The 19,951-nt window shown below is 33.8% G+C and overlaps 1 protein-coding gene across 1 annotated transcript in view; it reads left to right on the forward strand.

The window, feature by feature from the left end:
* Positions 1–17,073, forward strand: part of LOC114282951 (uncharacterized) — a 40,724-nt gene extending 23,651 nt beyond the window's left edge. Inside the window, exons 2-6 of the mRNA XM_082890120.1 lie at positions 14,054–14,116; positions 14,218–14,343; positions 15,935–16,094; positions 16,204–16,519; positions 16,602–17,073. Coding sequence (XP_082746246.1) covers positions 14,054–14,116; positions 14,218–14,343; positions 15,935–16,094; positions 16,204–16,415 — 561 coding nt within the window. The 3' untranslated portion in view covers positions 16,416–16,519; positions 16,602–17,073. The remainder of the gene's footprint in view (positions 1–14,053; positions 14,117–14,217; positions 14,344–15,934; positions 16,095–16,203; positions 16,520–16,601) is intronic.
* Positions 17,074–19,951: the final 2,878 nt, after the last annotated feature.

Genomic DNA, 19,951 nt, shown 5'->3' on the forward strand with positions numbered 1-19,951 from the left:
ATGACGAATCAACCTACGTAATACACGCATGGATATACACATTGAAACACAACTTCAATCAATACTTCATCTTTCTAATCCATTACTTAAGTTGGTTTCTAGCTTATTAATCTTCCATGAGGTTTAAATCATGTCTAGAAATGCTTAGAAGAAAATGAGCATGAAAATATAAACAAAAGTTGTTTTTCAAAATACACTGAAAATTGGGTAATCGCTTGAGCGGTTCTTTCACCGCTCGAGCAATGAATGTGAGGTCACAGTATTTTCAATCTGTAAAAATAATTTATGGTTGCCTTCAAAGTGCGCTCAAGTGGTAACTTTACTGCTCGAGTGGTCTGCGATTTTCAGAACATCAAATTTCATCAAAAATGGCTTCCAACTTATTTTCAAAACTTGAATTCATATATGTTTTAATCAAAACCTTGAAAACACCTTAGAACACATAAATTCATATTTATTTATAAACTATTTGCTTATAACCTCATCAATTTAACAAAGATTGAACCAAAATCTCCATGCATGTACAATTTTCCAAACTTCTTTTTCTTTGAAAATCAAAACATGAAATTGAACATATAAATCCATGAACTTCTAAAACAGTAAACAAATTATAGGCTTTCATGCATGCGATTCCAAAATTCAAATTAAAATGATGAACATAACATGACCTTCTCATCTTATAATTATAGCTCAATTTCTTCATCAGCTTGCTAATTTCCTTCTAATTTCATGAATATGATTCCTAACTCTTCTTAATTTCAAGTGTAATGTGAAATCTTTATAAAATCTTTCGTAAACATGCATTTAGCTTATATTCTTACTCAAACCCAATTGTCAATTAAAAAGCCAAAATCTTTGAGTTTAATGTTAAATCCATAGAACATACATTTAAGAATTCCAACATCAATTTCCATGGAAAATTATTTTCAAATCTTATGAGCCGTGCAAGAAAACAAATTTATGAACATGAATTCCATGATTTGATGCCATGCATGTCAAGTTTATGAACCCATTTCTTCCAATTCTTCATTAACATGTTCATGCATGTTCTTTACTTCAAATTACGTCACCAAAGCTCTCAATTAAGCTTGAACTCTTCATAATTAAAACTTAAATTTCATAAGTACAAGAGTGTAGATGCTTCTAATTCAAGAAATTAGGATGAAATCCTACGTTAGGTTGATGATGAACTATGGAGAATCAAGCCTACACCTTCTTTAATCTTTAAAAAAAAAAAAAAAAAAAAAAAAAAAAAAAAAAAAAAAAGAAGGCCTACACCTTCTTCTTCTTCTTCTTCTTCTTCTTCTTCTTCTTCTTCTTCTTCCTTTGAGCTCCTTTCTCTCTATCTCTCTCAAAGATGAGGTCTCTACAAACCCCACCCACTCTCTCTCAAAATACATCTTCATTCTATTATTGATGATTAGAATTAGGAGTTCAATTAGACACTAATCTTAATTAGGCTTTAATTAATTCTAGGTTTAGGCTAATGGATCTCACTAAACTAAATTAAATTAAATCTAATCATACGTTTAATTAAATCATACTATTGTGAATTAGGCCCTAAACACCTATCTAAATATATAATTCTAACTTTATGGTTTACTAATTCAGACAAGTTCAAATACATGTCCCTACACATTAATCAAATTAATTAAATATAAATAATATAATCATATATAACCCTTTTTAAGTTCACTAATTACACAACTGAGCTTAAATTAAGCTCATACACATTAAATTACAATTATTCAGTTATGTTTAAACTACTAAATCAGAAACTCATAGACATATAAATTTTGCAATTAAACATGAGATAATCATTCATATATAAATATCATGCATATATATCAATCCCATATATGTCAATTTGAATTTATGAAGTCTTATATTAACTATTCTGAATCAGAATTGAACCACTTTATCAAATAATTCATGTAAAACATAATCAATTAGCACATAAAAATCGGCCTTGTTTGGTTTGTGTTTGTAGAGTAGTTTTTGAAATAAAAAGTACGAAAACTTGTTTAGTTTGTCTTTTTTCAGAAATGATTTTGGAAAATTGTTTTGAGAAGAGAGTTTTAAAAAAAGTGATTGATTTGATATGTATGAGAGAGAGAGAGAGAGAGTGAAATGGCTGTTTTCGAGAAAAGTTCATACTTATGTATATTTTGTATAAACTGCCACATTACTATTCTAGTATGAGAATGAACATTCATGATCATAGCTATCTGTAAGTTGTTATTGTTGGAGATCATGTTGAGATCCCTACTGGACTATATGTTCATCCCACGTTGTTAAATCTTTTTCAGGTGATAGCCAGGATGTTCTACAAGGTTTTGGATCTTCTTATTTGTTGGCCACAGGACCTCTTTTGTGTTGGCGGAATGCCATTTATGTAAAAGGGTTATACCCTTCTTCTTGACTTTTAATGATGTAAGCCCAAGGGCAATTTATTTAGTGTTCTCATGTTGTATTTACTTGCATACGAATGAGAGCAATGCTATTCACTTCTACAAGTTGAATATACGAGTTTATTTCCGCATGTTATCTCTGAAATGGAATTAAGTAAATGAAATTGGTAATACTTCGAGTAATAAAAAGTGGGGCGTGACAACTTGGTATCAGAGCGAGCCGGGTTTGAATACTTTGGGCTCGTGGGAAGTAGTTTTTACTACAGTGGGTTTGCTTCATGTGGTGAGGACGTTGCATATAGTTAACATGAATGTTCGGACTTGTATGTTGCATTTATATGGGCATGGGATTATGTTTTCTAGATAGTACTCGTAGCCGGTGAACTTGCTTTGAGGTCCTCTTGGAAACACGCCTGATCAACGTGGTTTCTGATAGGAATTCCTTGAGAGTTCCGGGATGAGTGACTATCTTTATGGACTTGATTCGATTATGTGTTTAAATGTTTAAATGTTTTTATGCAATAGAAATGTATGTTTAGGGTGGTAAGTGTATGCCTCGGGGAAGGCTGTTGTGTTGTGCAGTAAGTGTGGTTTTGTTTTTGGACTTTATAGGATGTCTACATGAGGGAGCATGAGATTTGTATCTCGGGTTAGAGGAAATGGTACCGGTGTGTTGATTAGTGTTTTGGGCTTTGCTAGTTAATGAGTTTGTTGTGATCCCATCAGTTATGTATTTGGGTGATGTTCGTATTATGACTTGTTATCGGTTGGTGACTATGTGTGGGTGAAACGAGTTAGTGGTGTTATTGGTTATTGGGTATGGTTTGTGAGTGGGAAGAGAATTTCTTGAGTGGATGCTGACGGCAATCTTTGAAAGGAAAATTAGTTTGTGTCCTCAGATAACGAGGGTAGCATTGGTTAAAATTGTCATTTGTATTAGGGATTGGGTGATTGAGGTTGACCATGTCAGTCTTGAGTTTGAGGAGATAGGGGATGTACTCCACGGTTTAGGGGAAGATAGGGGATGGATCTCTAAACCGGATTTTGTTTGGGAGGAGATAGGGGATGGACTCCATTAGCACCACTATATGTGTGCTTATTGATTTTTGGAAGTGTTTTTTTTACATGTTGTTGATACAGAAAATTTGTGTATCAATTGAAGTATGGAAATGTTTATGTATGAGTTGTAGTCTCATTTAATAGCTCGGCTAGGCAATGGGCCATGTTTATGATTTTAAATTGATTAAGTAAAGGAAAGTAGGATGAAATTCCAAAATCATGAATTTCTTATGCCTTATGTGTTGATAGTAAGGTTGTTATTTCTATTAACTATTATTATAGAAATGTTATGTTTTATGTTGGTTGTGGCATCACCGTGTGAGTGGTGGGTGTTATGTTGGAAATAGATTGGAACATAAATTCTTCCTAGTGTTTTGGCCTTCTAAGGGCGCTGTTAAAAAGGAAAATGTTGAGGATTTGATTTAATTTGAATGTTATGAGAATTTCCAAATGAGTAGTTTTTGGCAAATAAACTGGAGATGTTTATGTATTATGGGTTTATGAAAAATGTTTACAAAACTTTTGAGTTTCGCATGGAAAATGCAAAATTTATTTTTGAATGTCACGTTGAAAATTTGATTATCTTTGAGAAATGTCTCATGAACAAAAGAATGATTTTTCTTATATTTATATAAAAGATTTGCTTTGATTGCTTATGTGAAGTTATGAATGTTGAGTAGTGACATAGCTTGGAGCGGTAGTTGGGTGTTTTGGTGATTTGTTTCGGGAAGGGTTTGGTTTTGTTGAGGCTTTTGTGCCTGAGTGTTGCCTTTTGAAACGTGTCCCCATGGTAAGCCCTTTCTTTTGTGAGAGTTAACCAGAGGTTTGTGGTGAGAATAGTTTCTTTTCTAAGTGCTCGGGTGTTGAGTGCTATGTGATTAGTTGGCCTTGTGTTTCTGGTGTATTCTTAATTTCGGGGACGAAATTCTTTAAGGAGGGGAGGTTATCGCGATCCCGGTTTTCCCTTCATTGTTTAATGGTATTTTAGACTCGGTTCCGTGGATGTGTTGTTGTCTTTTTCTAGTTTCCATCCTTTACTCTTTGTATATGAGTCTTGGGTCGTGTTGGGTAGGTTTAAAACATGTTGGTTGTGTTTGGAAACCAAGGGTTAGTGTCCATTAAATTTTCATAATGGTTCATTTAATATCCTTATTAGTGGTTCATTTAATATCCTTATTAGTGGTTACAAACTTGTTCATTTAATATCCTTATTAGTAGTTCAGTTACTACCCTTATTAGTGGTCCATTCATATTCAAACTTGTCCATTCATATTTGTAACTGTGTTCATTTAATTCTAGTTAGTGTTCATTTAACGCTAGTTAGTGTTCATTTAATTCTAACTTGTCCTTTCATTTTCCAATTAATGGGCTTTAATAACAACCTTTCAATATCACTTGTTCATCTCCCTTTTGATTTCAAAACCCTAGAACCATCTTCTCTCTCTACACACCTTCTCTCTAGGTTTTCATCTCCCTCTAGTGTAAATCTAGACTAAGTCCTTTGTAAGAAAGGTAGAGTGGGTTGAGGGCTTCATTTTAATCTGAAAGTTTGGCGATTTGGAGCACTTTGGTTTTTGGCCATCATCTTCTCCATTTGAGGTAGGGATTTCTTTGTTCTTTTTCAATACTCCATCTATAGATAGACATGTGGTAATTTTGTATTGCATGAAAATCATATCCGTGTTGGATTTGTTTGAAAATCATGAGGGGAACCTAGGGTTGGTTGTTTGAGAATGGTTTTGTTATCACTGACTGTGGTTTGGACTAATTAGAGAGTAAAATTAGCATGTTATTGTTGAAAGAAGAGAAAGCCCTAAATTATATTTTGATTTGGTAAAATAAAAAGGATTTACGGTTGAACAATGTTGGTAAATTTCTATTGTTAATATGAGTTGTGTAGAAGGTGTTAACAGTTAAGGGATTAATTATGGTATTGGGGTTATTTTGAAATGAACGTATTGAATCAAGTTGGGTTATGGCTTATTATCCATGGAATTGATTTTGTAAAATGAAGAAAATGTAATTGGTTTTGTGAAAAGGGAAAAGTGTTTTTGGAATAAGTGATGGAACATGTTGACTTAAGAAAATTATGTAGTTGATCTTGAAAATGGTAAATGAAATGTTAACTCTATGTGAGTCTCGGAGAATAAATTTGAGAATTAAACTATTGTATCACGAGTGTCGAATACACATATTTGGGGGTTTTATCCTTACCTATCGTACTAGTGTCATTGTTGGGTTTAAGGTTTGCTTGAGAGTTGAGTCTCTTTTACTAGGTGTACTGAATACATGCATCTAGAGGTTTTGTCCTTGGTCATCGGTGGAGGATGACATTGGTGTGTTGAATTGTGATGTATGCGTTACACTTGTGTTGGTTAAACATTATTGAATAGTTTATGTGTATGTATTACACTTGTTATTGATGCTTTGTTGTATTGAGGAATTTGTATATGATAATTGTTTATATACATTGTTTTGTGTGGGAGGAGATAGGGGATGTACTCCACGGTTTAGGGGAAGATAGGGGATGGACCTCTAAACCGAAAACTGTTTGACATTGATACAGCACTACAATGTGTATCATTTGTGAAGTATAGAAGTGTTTTTGTTTGATATTGATACAACACCAAAATGTGTATTATTTGTGAAGTATGGAAGTGTTTTTGTCTGAGATTGATACAGGACTAAAATGTGTATCTATTATGAGGTATGAAATGTTTAAAATGAGTTATTATCTCGCTTATCGCTTTGGCATATCCTTAGCTTACTGTGCATATAGCCGGTAAAGCAGAGTTTTAATTGTTATCGTCAGTGTATCTAAGTATGTTATGGGTTGCGGTGGTTACAGTTTTGAAAGGCCGAGCTGCCTCATTTGTGGATTATATACATGTTGATGATTTGTTATTTCCCTTTTATTTAAGGCATGCATGTATTGATATGAATGTATTGGGAACAAACCAAAATGCCATTTTGAGATTTTGGAAAGTGTGAAGGAAAATGGGGTATTTGTGAACATGTTTTCAAAAAAAGGTCATTTTGTTGTAAGTACGGAAAATGGGGGAAGAGTAATGGGCTTGGTGAAATTGTTTTTCTAAAACTGTTATAGTCATGAAAGTTTGGAAAAATGGGTAATAAAAAGGAAAGGAAAAAAAAGGTAAACCGCTTATAGCGTCGAATGAAATGGCTGTTTTCGAGAAAAGTTCATACTTATGTATATTTTGTATAAACTGCCACATTACTATTCTAGTATGCGAATGAACATTCATGATCATAGCTATCTGTAAGTTGTTATTGTTGGAGATCATGTTGAGATCCCTACTGGACTATATGTTCATCCCACGTTGTTAAATCTTTTTCAGGTGATAGCCAGGATGTTCTACAAGGTTTTGGATCTTCTTATTTGTTGGCCACAGGACCTCTTTTGTGTTGGCGGAATGCCATTTATGTAAAAGGGTTATACCCTTCTTCTTGACTTTTAATGATGTAAGCCCAAGGGCAATTTATTTAGTGTTCTCATGTTGTATTTACTTGCATACGAATGAGAGCAATGTTATTCACTTCTACAAGTTGAATATACGAGTTTATTTCCGCATGTTATCTCTGAAATGGAATTAAGTAAATGAAATTGGTAATACTTCGAGTAATAAAAAGTGGGGCGTGACAGAGAGAGAGAGAGAGAGAGTGATTTTGGGGAGTAGGTATCCAAACAAAATTTTGAGATTTTTTTTGAAAAAAATTGTTTCATTTGATTACTCTTGAAAATTTGTTTTGTAAAGAATTTTTCTCAAAAATTTTTCTGAAAAACAAACCAAACAAAGCAAAAATTACAATGAAATTAATTAAGAAATAACGACTAATTAAATGAAAGTATGTTCGGGTCGTTACAGTGGAGGTGGCCACATCGTTGACGGTGAAGTGGACCACCGACAAATGGCACAGTAATTAGACCCTTTGTAACTTTCTAGGTTCAATTCTAGTCCATTTCAGTCTCTCTGTCTCGGCAATGGTGAAGAAGCAAATGAGGAGAGTACTGGCGCATGTAACGCCCTCAAAATAATAAGTAAACCCAACATCCAACAATTATATATATATGGTAGATAGATCACGTTTCCAAACTTACATCAGAGTTAATATTCCAAAATGGGTCTTTCATATAAATTACAAATGTTTACAAACAAAATAAAATGCCCTGCGGGCTTACACCTTTCTAAGTTGTCACTTGGTTACACGAAAGAAGAGTTCTAACTCTATTAGTAGTAAAGCCCTCGGCTTGTAATTACATGTGATCAATAAAACAAATGACGAAGCAGAGTCTTCAACTCCGAAAACCCCTGAAGCAAAGATCTGGAACTTAACACGCCTCCAGTACCTGAAAAATGATATCCCAAGTAGGGTGAGCCAAAGCCCAGTAGAGATATACTAAACCCTACACGAGTAATAACTAAAAAATTTAACATTTGACAAATCAATAACCCAAGTACACCAATTAACATCCTTCTCATAATCCGACAACAATTACAGCCATGCTACCACCCACTTCTCTTAGTTAGCCAAAACAATTTCAAAATATGGTTCATTATCTAACTAAACACTTTTGGTGAGACAGCGCTCAACCTACCAATACATCCGTTATTCTTAATTCAACATGAGACTACGACTCATGTAACTAATACTCCACTTGACAACTTTGTTCATGCAACTCAATTCATAAGGTTTCGGAACTCTCACCCCGGACACTCTGGTCTGCTTAATTACCTATGGAGTACATTCCCCATCTCCTCCCAAGTAATGATACATATACAATGTATTTAAACATATAACCACCTATGGAATGCATTTCCTATCTCCTCCCAAACATAGATGCACAAACAATGCGTTAAAGTATATGAACACACGTGTGGAGTACATAAATGATGTGTTAAAGCATATGAACACATATGGAGTACATCCCCCATCTCCTCCCAAACAAGTTACATACATAATGTGTTAAAGTATATGAACACATATAGAGTACATCCCCCATCTCCTCCCAAACAAATTACATACATAATGTATTAAAGTATATGAACACATATGGAGTACATCCCCCATCTCCTCCCAAACAAGTTACATACATAATGTGTTAAAGTATATGAACACATATGGAGTACATCCCCTATCTCCTCCCAAATAAAGATACATATATAATGTATTTAGACACTTCAGCACATACCATGATCAATCAATACACATATTTGCTGTATTATTCCAACCATCACATTCAATGACATCACACGTTTGATTAGTTTCAGTTTTTCCTAATCAACATACAGTGTCTACAACAATCAAGACTATCCTCTACCGATAGCCCAAAGTAGTTATCTCTAAACAGATAATAAATTCATCAACAGATAAGATATCGACAATCTCATAGGTGAGTGATTAAATTATCCAACTACGCCTTTCAATCTCATAATTTCCCAATTTCATGAACATCAACTCAATTTCATATTTCCGCATTTTCTCAAATTAATTATTCAAATTAATTCATTACAAAAAAAATTAGGCATTCTCCATTTTACTCAAATATTGATCCTAAGACCAAATTTCACCAATTTAACTCTCAAACTCATATTTCCAAGGCCTTAAATACACATGGAGTTATTACACACAAAACTTCCCCCCCTTTTATAAATTACAAACCAAACCCTAACTTTCTCCAAAATTACCCAACAACACCAACTAATCAAAATGACAAATATTTAAGTCAAAACCCATAAGAAGGAGTAGGATATCCCTACCTTGAAGTGAGAGACCAAATGGAGAAGATGAAGGATTTCGAAATGCTCCAAAACCCAAGATTTTTCGGATGGATAGGAAGCCCACACCAAGCTCTACACTTTTTACAAAGGCTCAAAGGTAGGAGATCACTAGAGGTAGATGATTCCTTAGCGAGAAGATGGAGTTTAGAGTGAGGTGCTCTCCAATGGAGGTTTTGAAAAAGTAAGAGAGAGAAAGAAAGTCAAAAAGTGATCCAAAAAGTGATTTCACGGATTAATATAAAAATCACACCGCTCGAGCGTGGAAACCCCCGCTAGAGCGTAAGACACAGACTCATGCTCGAGCGTGAAAAGCGCCGCTCGAGCGTCGATTGCACACTTCCAGAAGTTTTGTAGACCATGGTCCCCGCTCGAGCGGAGTAACAAAATCAAAGGTTCACGCTCGAGCGTCAAAACCGCCACTCGAGCATCCGAAGACCTGCAGAAAAAAATACTGGGAGATGGAAAATCACGCTCGAGCGTCAAAACTCCCGCTCGAGCGGAGAAACAAAATCAAAGGTCCCGCTCGAGCGTCAAAAGCCCCGCTCGAGCGTGAAGGCCAAATTCTAGGAATCAACTCTAGGTTTCAAAGCACAACCAACCTGTTCCAAACCTGCCCAACACAACCCAAGACTCAAATACAAAGAGTAAAGGATGGAAATGAGAATACGACATCAACACACTCACGGAACCAAGTCCGGAATACAATAAATAAAGGAAAGGAAAATCGGGATCGCTATAGCGCATATCCGCTGCCGCCCCGAGTGTCATTGGAAAGGATGGCAATGCCTCGGCTGTAGTGACGAAGGCTCCATGTCATTCCTCATTAGGCCAGATGACCCTTCTAACTATCATAAACTCTTAACTCACTATGTCGCTGTTGTCTCTAACAATGCTCCTTATCTCTCAACTTTCCAACCCGACTGTTGTTCCCAAGGCGAGGTCTCTCTCTACCTCTACTCTCTCGCGTGAAGCTTTGGATCTCCTTCGACGGCATGAGTCACATCTACTATCACAGTCGCCACATCCGCCGCCGCTGCAAAGAATTTTATGGCAAACGGAGATCTGTGTACTAGTAGATCTGAGAAAAGAAAGGTAAGGTAGATCTATACACCAGCAAATCTGTATATACGACATATATATATATATATGTGTGTGTGTGTGTGTGTGTATATAGAGAGAGAGAGAGAAATAAGGAGAGTCAGAAAGAAAAAAAATTTCAAATGGTATGATGAGATTTGAAGAAGTGATTGTTTCTCTCTCTCTACTCTCTTATTACATTACATGGATAAGATCAATCTCTACTATTTGTACAAATAAAAAAAAAAATTGTACAGATAAAAGATTGGACAGATAAAATTAAAATAGATAAGAAAAAAATTAAAATATAGGAAAAAAAATGGAACATCCAAAACAACTAAGACTTCTCACCAAACTATTTCATAAAATATAAGTTTTGCACCAACAAAAAAAATATTCACTGGACGTAATGTATTAAACAATTATTATATTGAACTTTTTAACAATTTTTTCTTTAAATAAAAAAATCATCAGAAAAATCAACCCATAATCGAATTGTCCTATAAAAAAAATAAATAAATAAAAAGGATTAATTACATTATATCCCTTTATGATTTAGCTCAAAAACACATTACCCCTTTCAAGTGTAGAAAAATATACATAACCTTCTTGTGTTTTCAGGTAAAGTGCAAAATTTAACTCTGTTAATGATTTTTTTGCATAAAGTCAATATTACCTTTATTTTTATTCTCAATTTTCTTCATATGCCATTAGATCATAACTTTCTTTCTAAAATTGAACTACCCACCCATTTAACATACCACCATAACCCACGACAACAATCCAATCCCTTTACACTTTTCCCTTCTCACCCAAGACATCTACTCTATGCCTGCTCCAAAGCAACCATCACCATCTTCAAGTGTACAACCCTTTCAATAGCGAAGATTGGAGATTTGATTCACAAGGCAACGTAATTTTTGAAGAAAAAATGAAGCCCATTGTTGTGTTATATATACAAATTTTTGTACGTATATATATAATTTTTTTTCTTCTTTTAGTAGAACTGTCAATGTTATTAATTTTGCCAAATTATTTTGCTATTTGCATTGTGAAGCCTTGACTGAAGTTCTTCTATTGGAATATGTCTTCAACTATAAAGTTCAAACCAAATACTTTCCTTTTTCTTGGTTGGAATCTGGTGAGCATTACAACAATTATATACATTAAATCACTAATTTATTTGAATGAAAAAAGGTTCTAGAAAAAATAATTTTGTGGCCACCATGTGGTGACTGTTTCTTCCAATATATATATATATATAATATATATATATATATGTTTGTGTATGACTTTGTTGTGTCAAGAGGAAATCGTGAGAAGTGCTGATGGTAGTGTTTCGATGAGAGGGGATGTGGCCATGGGTTGTGTGGCGGTGGTGTTAGAGCAATTGTGGTTTTGGGTTGGGTTGTTTGTGATAATGGACAATACATAAATTGTTGGTGATAAAATAAGAGAATGAGAGCATTATAATTTTGATTTCAAATTATATCCTTAATAATGTCACCAAGCTTCTTAACTAATGTTTAGCAACACGCACTATTATCTATAATAGTTTTTGTTAATTTTACACTTCGTTCCAAATCATGAGAGATTTATGTGTATATTTATAAAACCTGAAGAGATTAGCTTATTTGGTTTCATTTTTTAGAAAATTGAAATTTTTTATTTTTCGTATTTTTTTTTTTTTGTTTTCATTGTTTTTTAAAAATATTTTAAGTAATTTTTTTAATTTTTAGATATATCTATCATAAATACACATAACAAGTATAATATTTGTGAAAAAATCTTTAAAAAATCCATTAAATACCAAAAATAAAAATAAAAATAAAAATTTAGTATATGTTTCTATTTTTGTGTATTTATTGATTTTTTAAAATATTTCTTTTACACATATTTTATTTTTTAGATATATCTAAATAATGTGCATATAAGAAAGTAAAAAAATTGCTTAAAATTTTAAAAATATTCACTAAAAATAAAAAAAATAATAACGAAAAATAAAGGACAAATTACACTGACGGTCCCTATAGTTTGGGTTTTGTGTCACTTTGATTCCTGATTTTTCAATTGTGATGCATTTGACCCTGAATTTTGAATCTTGTTCCAAATAAGGACAATTGAAAAAATCATTGCTCAATTTCAAGGGTAAAGTCGTCAATTTGATAAAATATAAACTAATTTGACAAAAATAAATGTCAAAAAAATATTTTTGAATTTTTAAAAATTATTTCTATACACTAAAGATAAAATTATATAAAATTGATAAATTTTTTAGACATTTATTGTTTTATGTTTATCAAATTAATTTTTATTATGTGTTTGAATGATGATCATGTAATGGGTGGTTGTTTTTATTTTCATTAAATTAGTTTCTATTTTTCCAAAAGTTAAATATGACAACAACTTTAATATCATTATTAAACCAATCCATTAAATCAAAAAATCCAAAACCAAAAACATTTCATATATTAAATATATTGATTACATAATAAAAGCCTAACAACCACCCATTATAGGATTATCATCCAATAGATAATACAAATTAATTTGTTAAAAGAAAAAATGTCTAAAAGATTTATCAATTTTACATAATTTTATCTTTAGTGGATAAAAATTAATTTTAAAATTTTAAAAATATATTTTTGATATTTATTTTTGTCAAATTAATTTATATTTTATCAAATTGATAACTTTATTCTTGAAATTAAGTACTAATAGTATTTTAAATTACTTTTATTAAGAATAAGATTTAAAATTCAAGAATAAATGTGTCATAATTGAAAACATGAATGACAAAGTGAAAAGTTAATCTACTGATGATCTAACCAAACCGACGGTTAGGACTGTTACGCTAGAATTAGGATCTTCTCTTTAATTTCTCTCCTTAACTTCCTACTTGTAGGTCCTTGGGCCTACTTTTGGGCCTAATTACGATAATCCAAACCGTTCACATTTTAAGATTTGTTGAGTATATCAAACCTGTGAAAAATCAAGTTGACCAGATATAAGAAAGCATATGTTCGGAAAACTGTTTATTAAATTTTTTTTTAAAAATGGTTTGTAGTTCGATAATTCAAACACGTAGTTTCTGATATCCGATCAACTTGATTTTTTACAGATATAATATACTTAACAAACCTTAAAATGTGAATAGTTTGGATTATCAAAATTGGGCTCAATAGTCAAGAAGTTAAGTAGAGAAATTAAAGGGTTGTTTAGGATGATCTAAATAAGTGATTTTTTTAACTTTTTATGAAATATGAATTGAGTATAGATTGAATTTAAAGTGATGTGGTAAAGAGGTGATTTATGTAACTTAAGGAGGGATCTGATTCGTTAAACCAGCCTGCAATTTCATTTTTTTTGCAAAGCCAGCTGTCTCTCCTCCCCGCCTCTGTGCCGCCGTTGACTCCGACATCGACGCTGCTCTTCAAGTCTCTCTCATACAAATATAATATACTTAACAAACCTTAAAATGTGAATAGTTTGGATTATCAAAATTGGGCTCAATAGTCAAGAAGTTAAGTAGAGAAATTAAAGGGTTGTTTAGGATGATCTAAAGAAGTGATTTTTTTAACTTTTTATGAAATATGAATTGAGTATAGATTGAATTTAAAGTGATGTGGTAAAGAGGTGATTTATGTAACTTAAGGAGGGATCTGATTCGTTAGACCAGCCTGCAATTTCATTCTTTTTGCAAAGCCAGTTGTCCCTCCTCCCCGCCTCTGTGCCGCCGTTGACTCCGACATCGACGCTGCTCTTCAAGTCTCTCTCAAAAAGTTCATTTTTCTAGGGCTTGGGTTTGATTTTTTTTTTTTCTTTCCTTTTCTTTAGCAGTTGGAGGTTTTGATTTTTAGATTTTGTAGAAAGTGGAGGCGGCATCGAAAGAGAAAAGTAGGGCCTTTGCGGTTGCTATCAATGCCGAAATTCGACGCACCAAAGCTCGGTTGCTTGAGGAAGTCCCTAAATTGGAGAGATTGGCTATAAAAAAGGTTCAATCTTTTTGAAATTATTCTGTTGATTTTATAGTAGAAATGTATAATTTGATAATTTACTTTAACTTTATTGAATTTGAATTTTGTGGTTATGTGATATTTTTGAAATCATAGAACTGAGGTTGACTTCAGCTGATTGTTGAATAGTTTTGGGGAACTTATGATTCTAAGTTTATGTTAGAATGTTCTAAATTTGGTTGGGTTTCAAAAGTGATAGCTTGTTGAATTTTTTAAGCTTGATTTGTTAGGGTTTTGGGGTTGAAATATCCATTTCGAGGACTATGAACAGTGACCTGTGAATCTAAATTAAGTTTTTGTGAAAATAAGAAGGAAGAAGAAAAGTAGAGGAAACAAGAAAAGCTTACCCTGATAAGGGTGATGCAAAACACATAAAAAATATATAATCTCCAATTCTCTAGAGCTCAACTCCATTGAATTGAGGAATTACAATAGTATTTGTAGGATTTTAGTAAAGTTTGATTATTTATCAAAAAAAAAAAAAAAACAAAAAACAAAACAATCAGTGTGTTTGGTTTGAGTTTTTTGGATTATGTTTTCTGAAAACTGAGTTTTTTGATTTTTTTGTTTTTTTTTTTTCAGTGAATATTTTTAAAATTTTAAACATTTTTCTTACTTTTTTACATGCACCTTCCTTAGATGTATCTAAAAAGTAAAAAAAAAAATTGTGAAAAGATATTTTAAAAAATTAATAAATACATAAAAATACAAAAAATGTACTGAATTCTCGTATTTTTTTTATATTTTTGGTATTTAGTAAAATTTTAAAAGGTTTTTTTCATAATTTTTTTACTTTTTAGGTATATTTATGTTAGGTATGTCTAAAAAGTAACAAAAAATTGCTTAAAATATTAAAAAAAATTTAGTTAAAACAAAAAAATACGAAAAACAAGAAAGTAGAATTTTCTGAAAAGTGGTTTTAGAAAAGAGGAACCAAGCTATTTGTAGGATGCTATATTTCTCGTATTTCCATTATGAATTTTGACTCACAAATAAGAATGATAAACCTTACTGATTAAAATATTGTAAATCATCTGTAAACTATAGGAAAGACCCAAAAACATTTCAACCATAATATGACTCATTGGCGACCCTCATGACTTTTGTTCAGGAAAATTGAAAACTACTGAAACACACTCAACTCAATCCTTAGAACCTAATAAATTACATGTAAATCTTTTTCTTTTTCTTTTTTTTTTAATAACTAGGTGTCTAAGCCAACTTGCTCACACCTCGACTAATTTCAGGGCTCTGAATTAACAACTAGGCAAATCTCAAGTAGCCTTTAGAGTGACTCGAACTCGAGACCTTGAATCTTATCCTCAATTCTTTACTGCTTGGCCAACCCCTTGGGATTTAAATTACAGGTAAATCTATCCAGCTACTTCCAAACAAGCTTCATATTTATTATAATTGGAGACTTTCAAAACGTCCATGGGCCCTTTTCTTTTGACTGAAAAAGCGTCTTGATAACTGTGGTACCCATGGCCTTTGTCTTAAGCTTCTAAAGCCTATTAGATTTGTTAAACCATTTGACGGATGTTACATCAATAATAAATCTTATGTTCAGGTTAAGGGGCTTTCGACAGAAGAACTTGCTGCCTGTAATGATTTGGTCCTTGCTCTGCCAGATAGGATTCAAGCCATACCAGATGGGACTGCAGCTGCTCCCAAACAATCTGGAGGTTGGACAGGTTCAGCTTCCCGCACAGAAATCAAGTTTGATTCAGGTGATTGGTTGCTTTTATTCTACTCTTTTTTTCCCCTCCTTTTTTCTTTTTTCTGGGAGGCTCTAACTTGAGATTTGTTGTTCAATTATTTGTTTCATTTGGATCATAGATGGACAGTTCAACAGTGAATACGTCCAGCAAATAGAAGAGTCCAGCCAATTCAGGCAAGAATATGAAATGCGAAAAATGAAGCAGGCATGTAATTCTTTAGAGTTGAATACCTTTCTTTTTTTAATTGGAGGGAAATATGATTTTTTTCTTTCTGATAAGGATTTGTTCTTCTGTGGTTTCTGCATTCATTGTTCTATTGATTCCAAATAAAAAATAAAAATAATGTGTTTTACTTTGATGTTCACGACCAAGGATTGGAAGTGATATCAGAAGGTTTGGATACATTGAAAAACATGGCCCATGATTTGGATGAGGTTTGCTACTGTCTTGTGTGTTTGTATCTGTTGCTTTGTCCCATTTTGTGCACATCAATTTATGACTTTGCAATTCATACAGGAAATGGATAGGCAAGTTCCTTTAATGGACGAGATTGACACTAGGGTTTGAGAACACATCCTGTCCTGGTAATATCTGAAGCCACAAGTATTCTTAAATTATTAATGGTGTATTTCTTCACATCCTACAGCTCGACAGGGCAGCATCTGACCTTAAGAACACCAATGTGAGACTTAAGGATGCTGTTAACCAGGTGAGTGAGCTGCCACTGTATTTTATGTAAATTTGCATCACTTTGTGTGCTGCAGAGAGAGAGAGAGAGAGAGAGAGAGAGAGAGAGAGAGAGAGAGAGAGATTCAGCTATGCTATGTCGTATATCTCTTTGCTGGATTTGATAGAAAGTTTTGATTTGTTTCTGTAACGCCCTCATAATAATAACATACCTTTATATACAAAAGATCTACATTTCCTCAATTCATCAGAGTACTTCATTACAAAAGTATTACATATTAACACAAAAAAAATAAATAAATGCCCTACGGGCTTACAGCTTTCCAAGTTAACACTTGGTTACAAAAGAGAGTATTGACTCGGTTACACATTAAGCCCTTGGCATGAATTTTACATGTAATACATCAAAAGGAAAATACAGCAACAAAAGTATGTTTGCCCCTAGCCTCCCGAAATGTCCTTAGAGGTGACATGCTACTTGAAAATGATGTTCCCATATAGGGTGAGCCACAGCCCAGCAGAGATATACTAAACCAACTATGAACAATGATTAAAAGATTAGCAACTGATAGATGGTCGATACTTACACTTCCATTTACATCTTATTTCAATTCCATGACAACCAAGTCTACGTTACAATTCACTTTTCATTACTTGTTCAACTTTGGTTTTGAAAACAGGGCTCAGTACTCTGGCCAAAACATTTTAATGAGAATATAGTTCATCACTAGACATTTTCAAAATTCACGGTGGATACACATTTTGGTGTTGTATCAATAACACATAAACTACTTCCATACTTCACAAACGATGATGATATACATTTTAGTGCTATATCAAATTAAACAAACTTTTCAGTAGATGAGCATATGAGCTATATCAATACTACAACAGATAAGCATATGAGCTATATCAACATTCCAATAGATAAGCATATTACACATCAACAGACAAGCATATTAGCTGTATCCACACTTCACTAGACAAGAATATGGGTTGTATCGACACTTCACTAGAAAAGCATATTAGCTGTATCTACACTTCACTAGACAAGCATATGAGCTGTATCTACACTTCTCAAAGATAAGCATATGAGCTGTATCTTCACTTCTCTAGACAAGCATATGAGCTGTATCTACGGAGTTCATCCCCTATCTCCTCCCAATCCTATCCGGTTTAGAGGTACATCCCCCATCTTCCCCTAAACCGCGGAGTACATCCCCCATCTCCTCCTATACACAAGCAATGCATATAAACACAGAATCATATACACATCGATCAATACATAAAGTTAATATATTCTATCAACCGTCTACACATAATGCATGTAAACACATTGGTCATATACACAATCACTCAATACATAAAGTTAATGTATTCTATCAACCGTCATACTCTATGACACAACCCATTGATTAGTTTTAGTTTGCCTAATCAACATGCATTGTCTACAACAATCAACACTACCCTCCACCGGTAGCCCAAAGCAATTATTTCTAAGCAGGAAATAAATGCACAAATGGATAATATATCAACATTGCAACTAGATGAGCAATAAAAGATTCGTCTACACTCTTTAATCCTATACATTCCCAATTTCAACATTTTCAATTCAATTCCTCGCTTTCTTCAATTAATTATATGCTTTAATTAATTAAACCAATTAGGGCAAATTACCATAATTCACAAAACAACCCTAAGGTTCCATTTCCATCAATGTCCCAACATTAATCTCATTTCTCTATGCCTAACATGTATATAGGTTTATATATTTAAAACCCCAACTTTTGTAAAATTACACAAAGGCCCAAACTTTCTCAAAATTACCCAACAACCCCCAACATATCAAAATGCTAAAATTCAAAGACAAAGCTCATAAGATGGAGTAGGTTATCCCTACCTCGAATGATGGGACGCAACAAAGAAGATGAAGAAACGGAAATGCTCCAAATCCCGAGATTTTCAGATTAAAAGATAGCCCTCGACGATCAACACAACTTTTGTAAAGGCCCAAGGTGAGAAAACAACTCCTACTAGATCAATCCTAAGAGAGAAGTTAGGGTTTTAGTGAGAGGAGCTCTCAAAATACCTTTTTGGAAAAGTAGGAGAGAGAAAGGATGTTGAAAAGTGAACAAAAAGGTCGGATCTCGGCTTTATATAAAAGTCGCCCCGCTCGAGCGTCCAAGCCCCCGCTTGAGCGTCAACAATCCCGCTGGAGCGGCGGATAAACACTTCCAGAACTTTTACAGAACCAGGTCTCCGCTCGAGCGTTAACCCCACCGCTCGAGCGTCAGACACAACATCCCGCTCGAGCGTCAAAGCTCCCGCTCGAGCGTACAACACTGCAGAGGAGATACTGGAAGATGGAAAACTACGCTCGAGCATCAAAAACCCCGCTCGAGCAGACAGACAACAACGAAGGGCCCGCTCGAGCGTCAAAATCCCCGCTCGAGCGTGAAGGCCAAAAACTGGGCAACTACTCTTGGTTTCTAAGTCCAACCGACCTGTTTCAAACTCGCCCAACACAACCCAAGACTCGAATGCAAGGAGTAAAGGATGTAAACAAGATATACACGACAACCAACTCCACGGAACCTAAGTCCGGATACAACAGTTAAAGAAGAGGGGAAACTGGGATCGCTATAACCTCCCTCCCTTAAAGAATTTCGTCCCCGAAATTAAGGATACGCCAAAACACAAGGCCAATCAATCACAGAGCATTCAACAACCGAGCCCCCAAGAAGAGAAATTACTTTCAAAACAAACCTCCGACTCACTCTTACCAAGGAAGAGACTAACCAAGGGAACACATTCTAAACGACAACACCTTAGGTACGCAAGCCTCAACAAACCAAACCTCCCCCGAAACAATTCACCAATAACCGACTAGTGCTTCAAGCTAAGTCACCACTCAACAACACGACCAAAGGAAATCTTTGGAGTAGATAATAAGAAAACATTTTCTTGTTCAAGAGGCATTTCTCAACGATGTTTAAATTTTCAACGTTAACGTTTCGGAATAAATCTTGCATTTTCCATACAAAAACTCAAAAGCTTTGTAAACATTTTTCACCAATACGGTGTTACCCAAAACGCAGAGTCATCCACGGTTTTTTTTTGCCCAAAAGATTAATCTGGAATTCTTTAAAAATCCTTGAATTAAATCAACTTTTCAACAA

This window comes from Camellia sinensis, chromosome 10, assembly GCF_055761805.1.
Source record: "Camellia sinensis isolate YWXY chromosome 10, ASM5576180v1, whole genome shotgun sequence".
Lineage (NCBI taxonomy): Eukaryota > Viridiplantae > Streptophyta > Magnoliopsida > Ericales > Theaceae > Camellia > Camellia sinensis.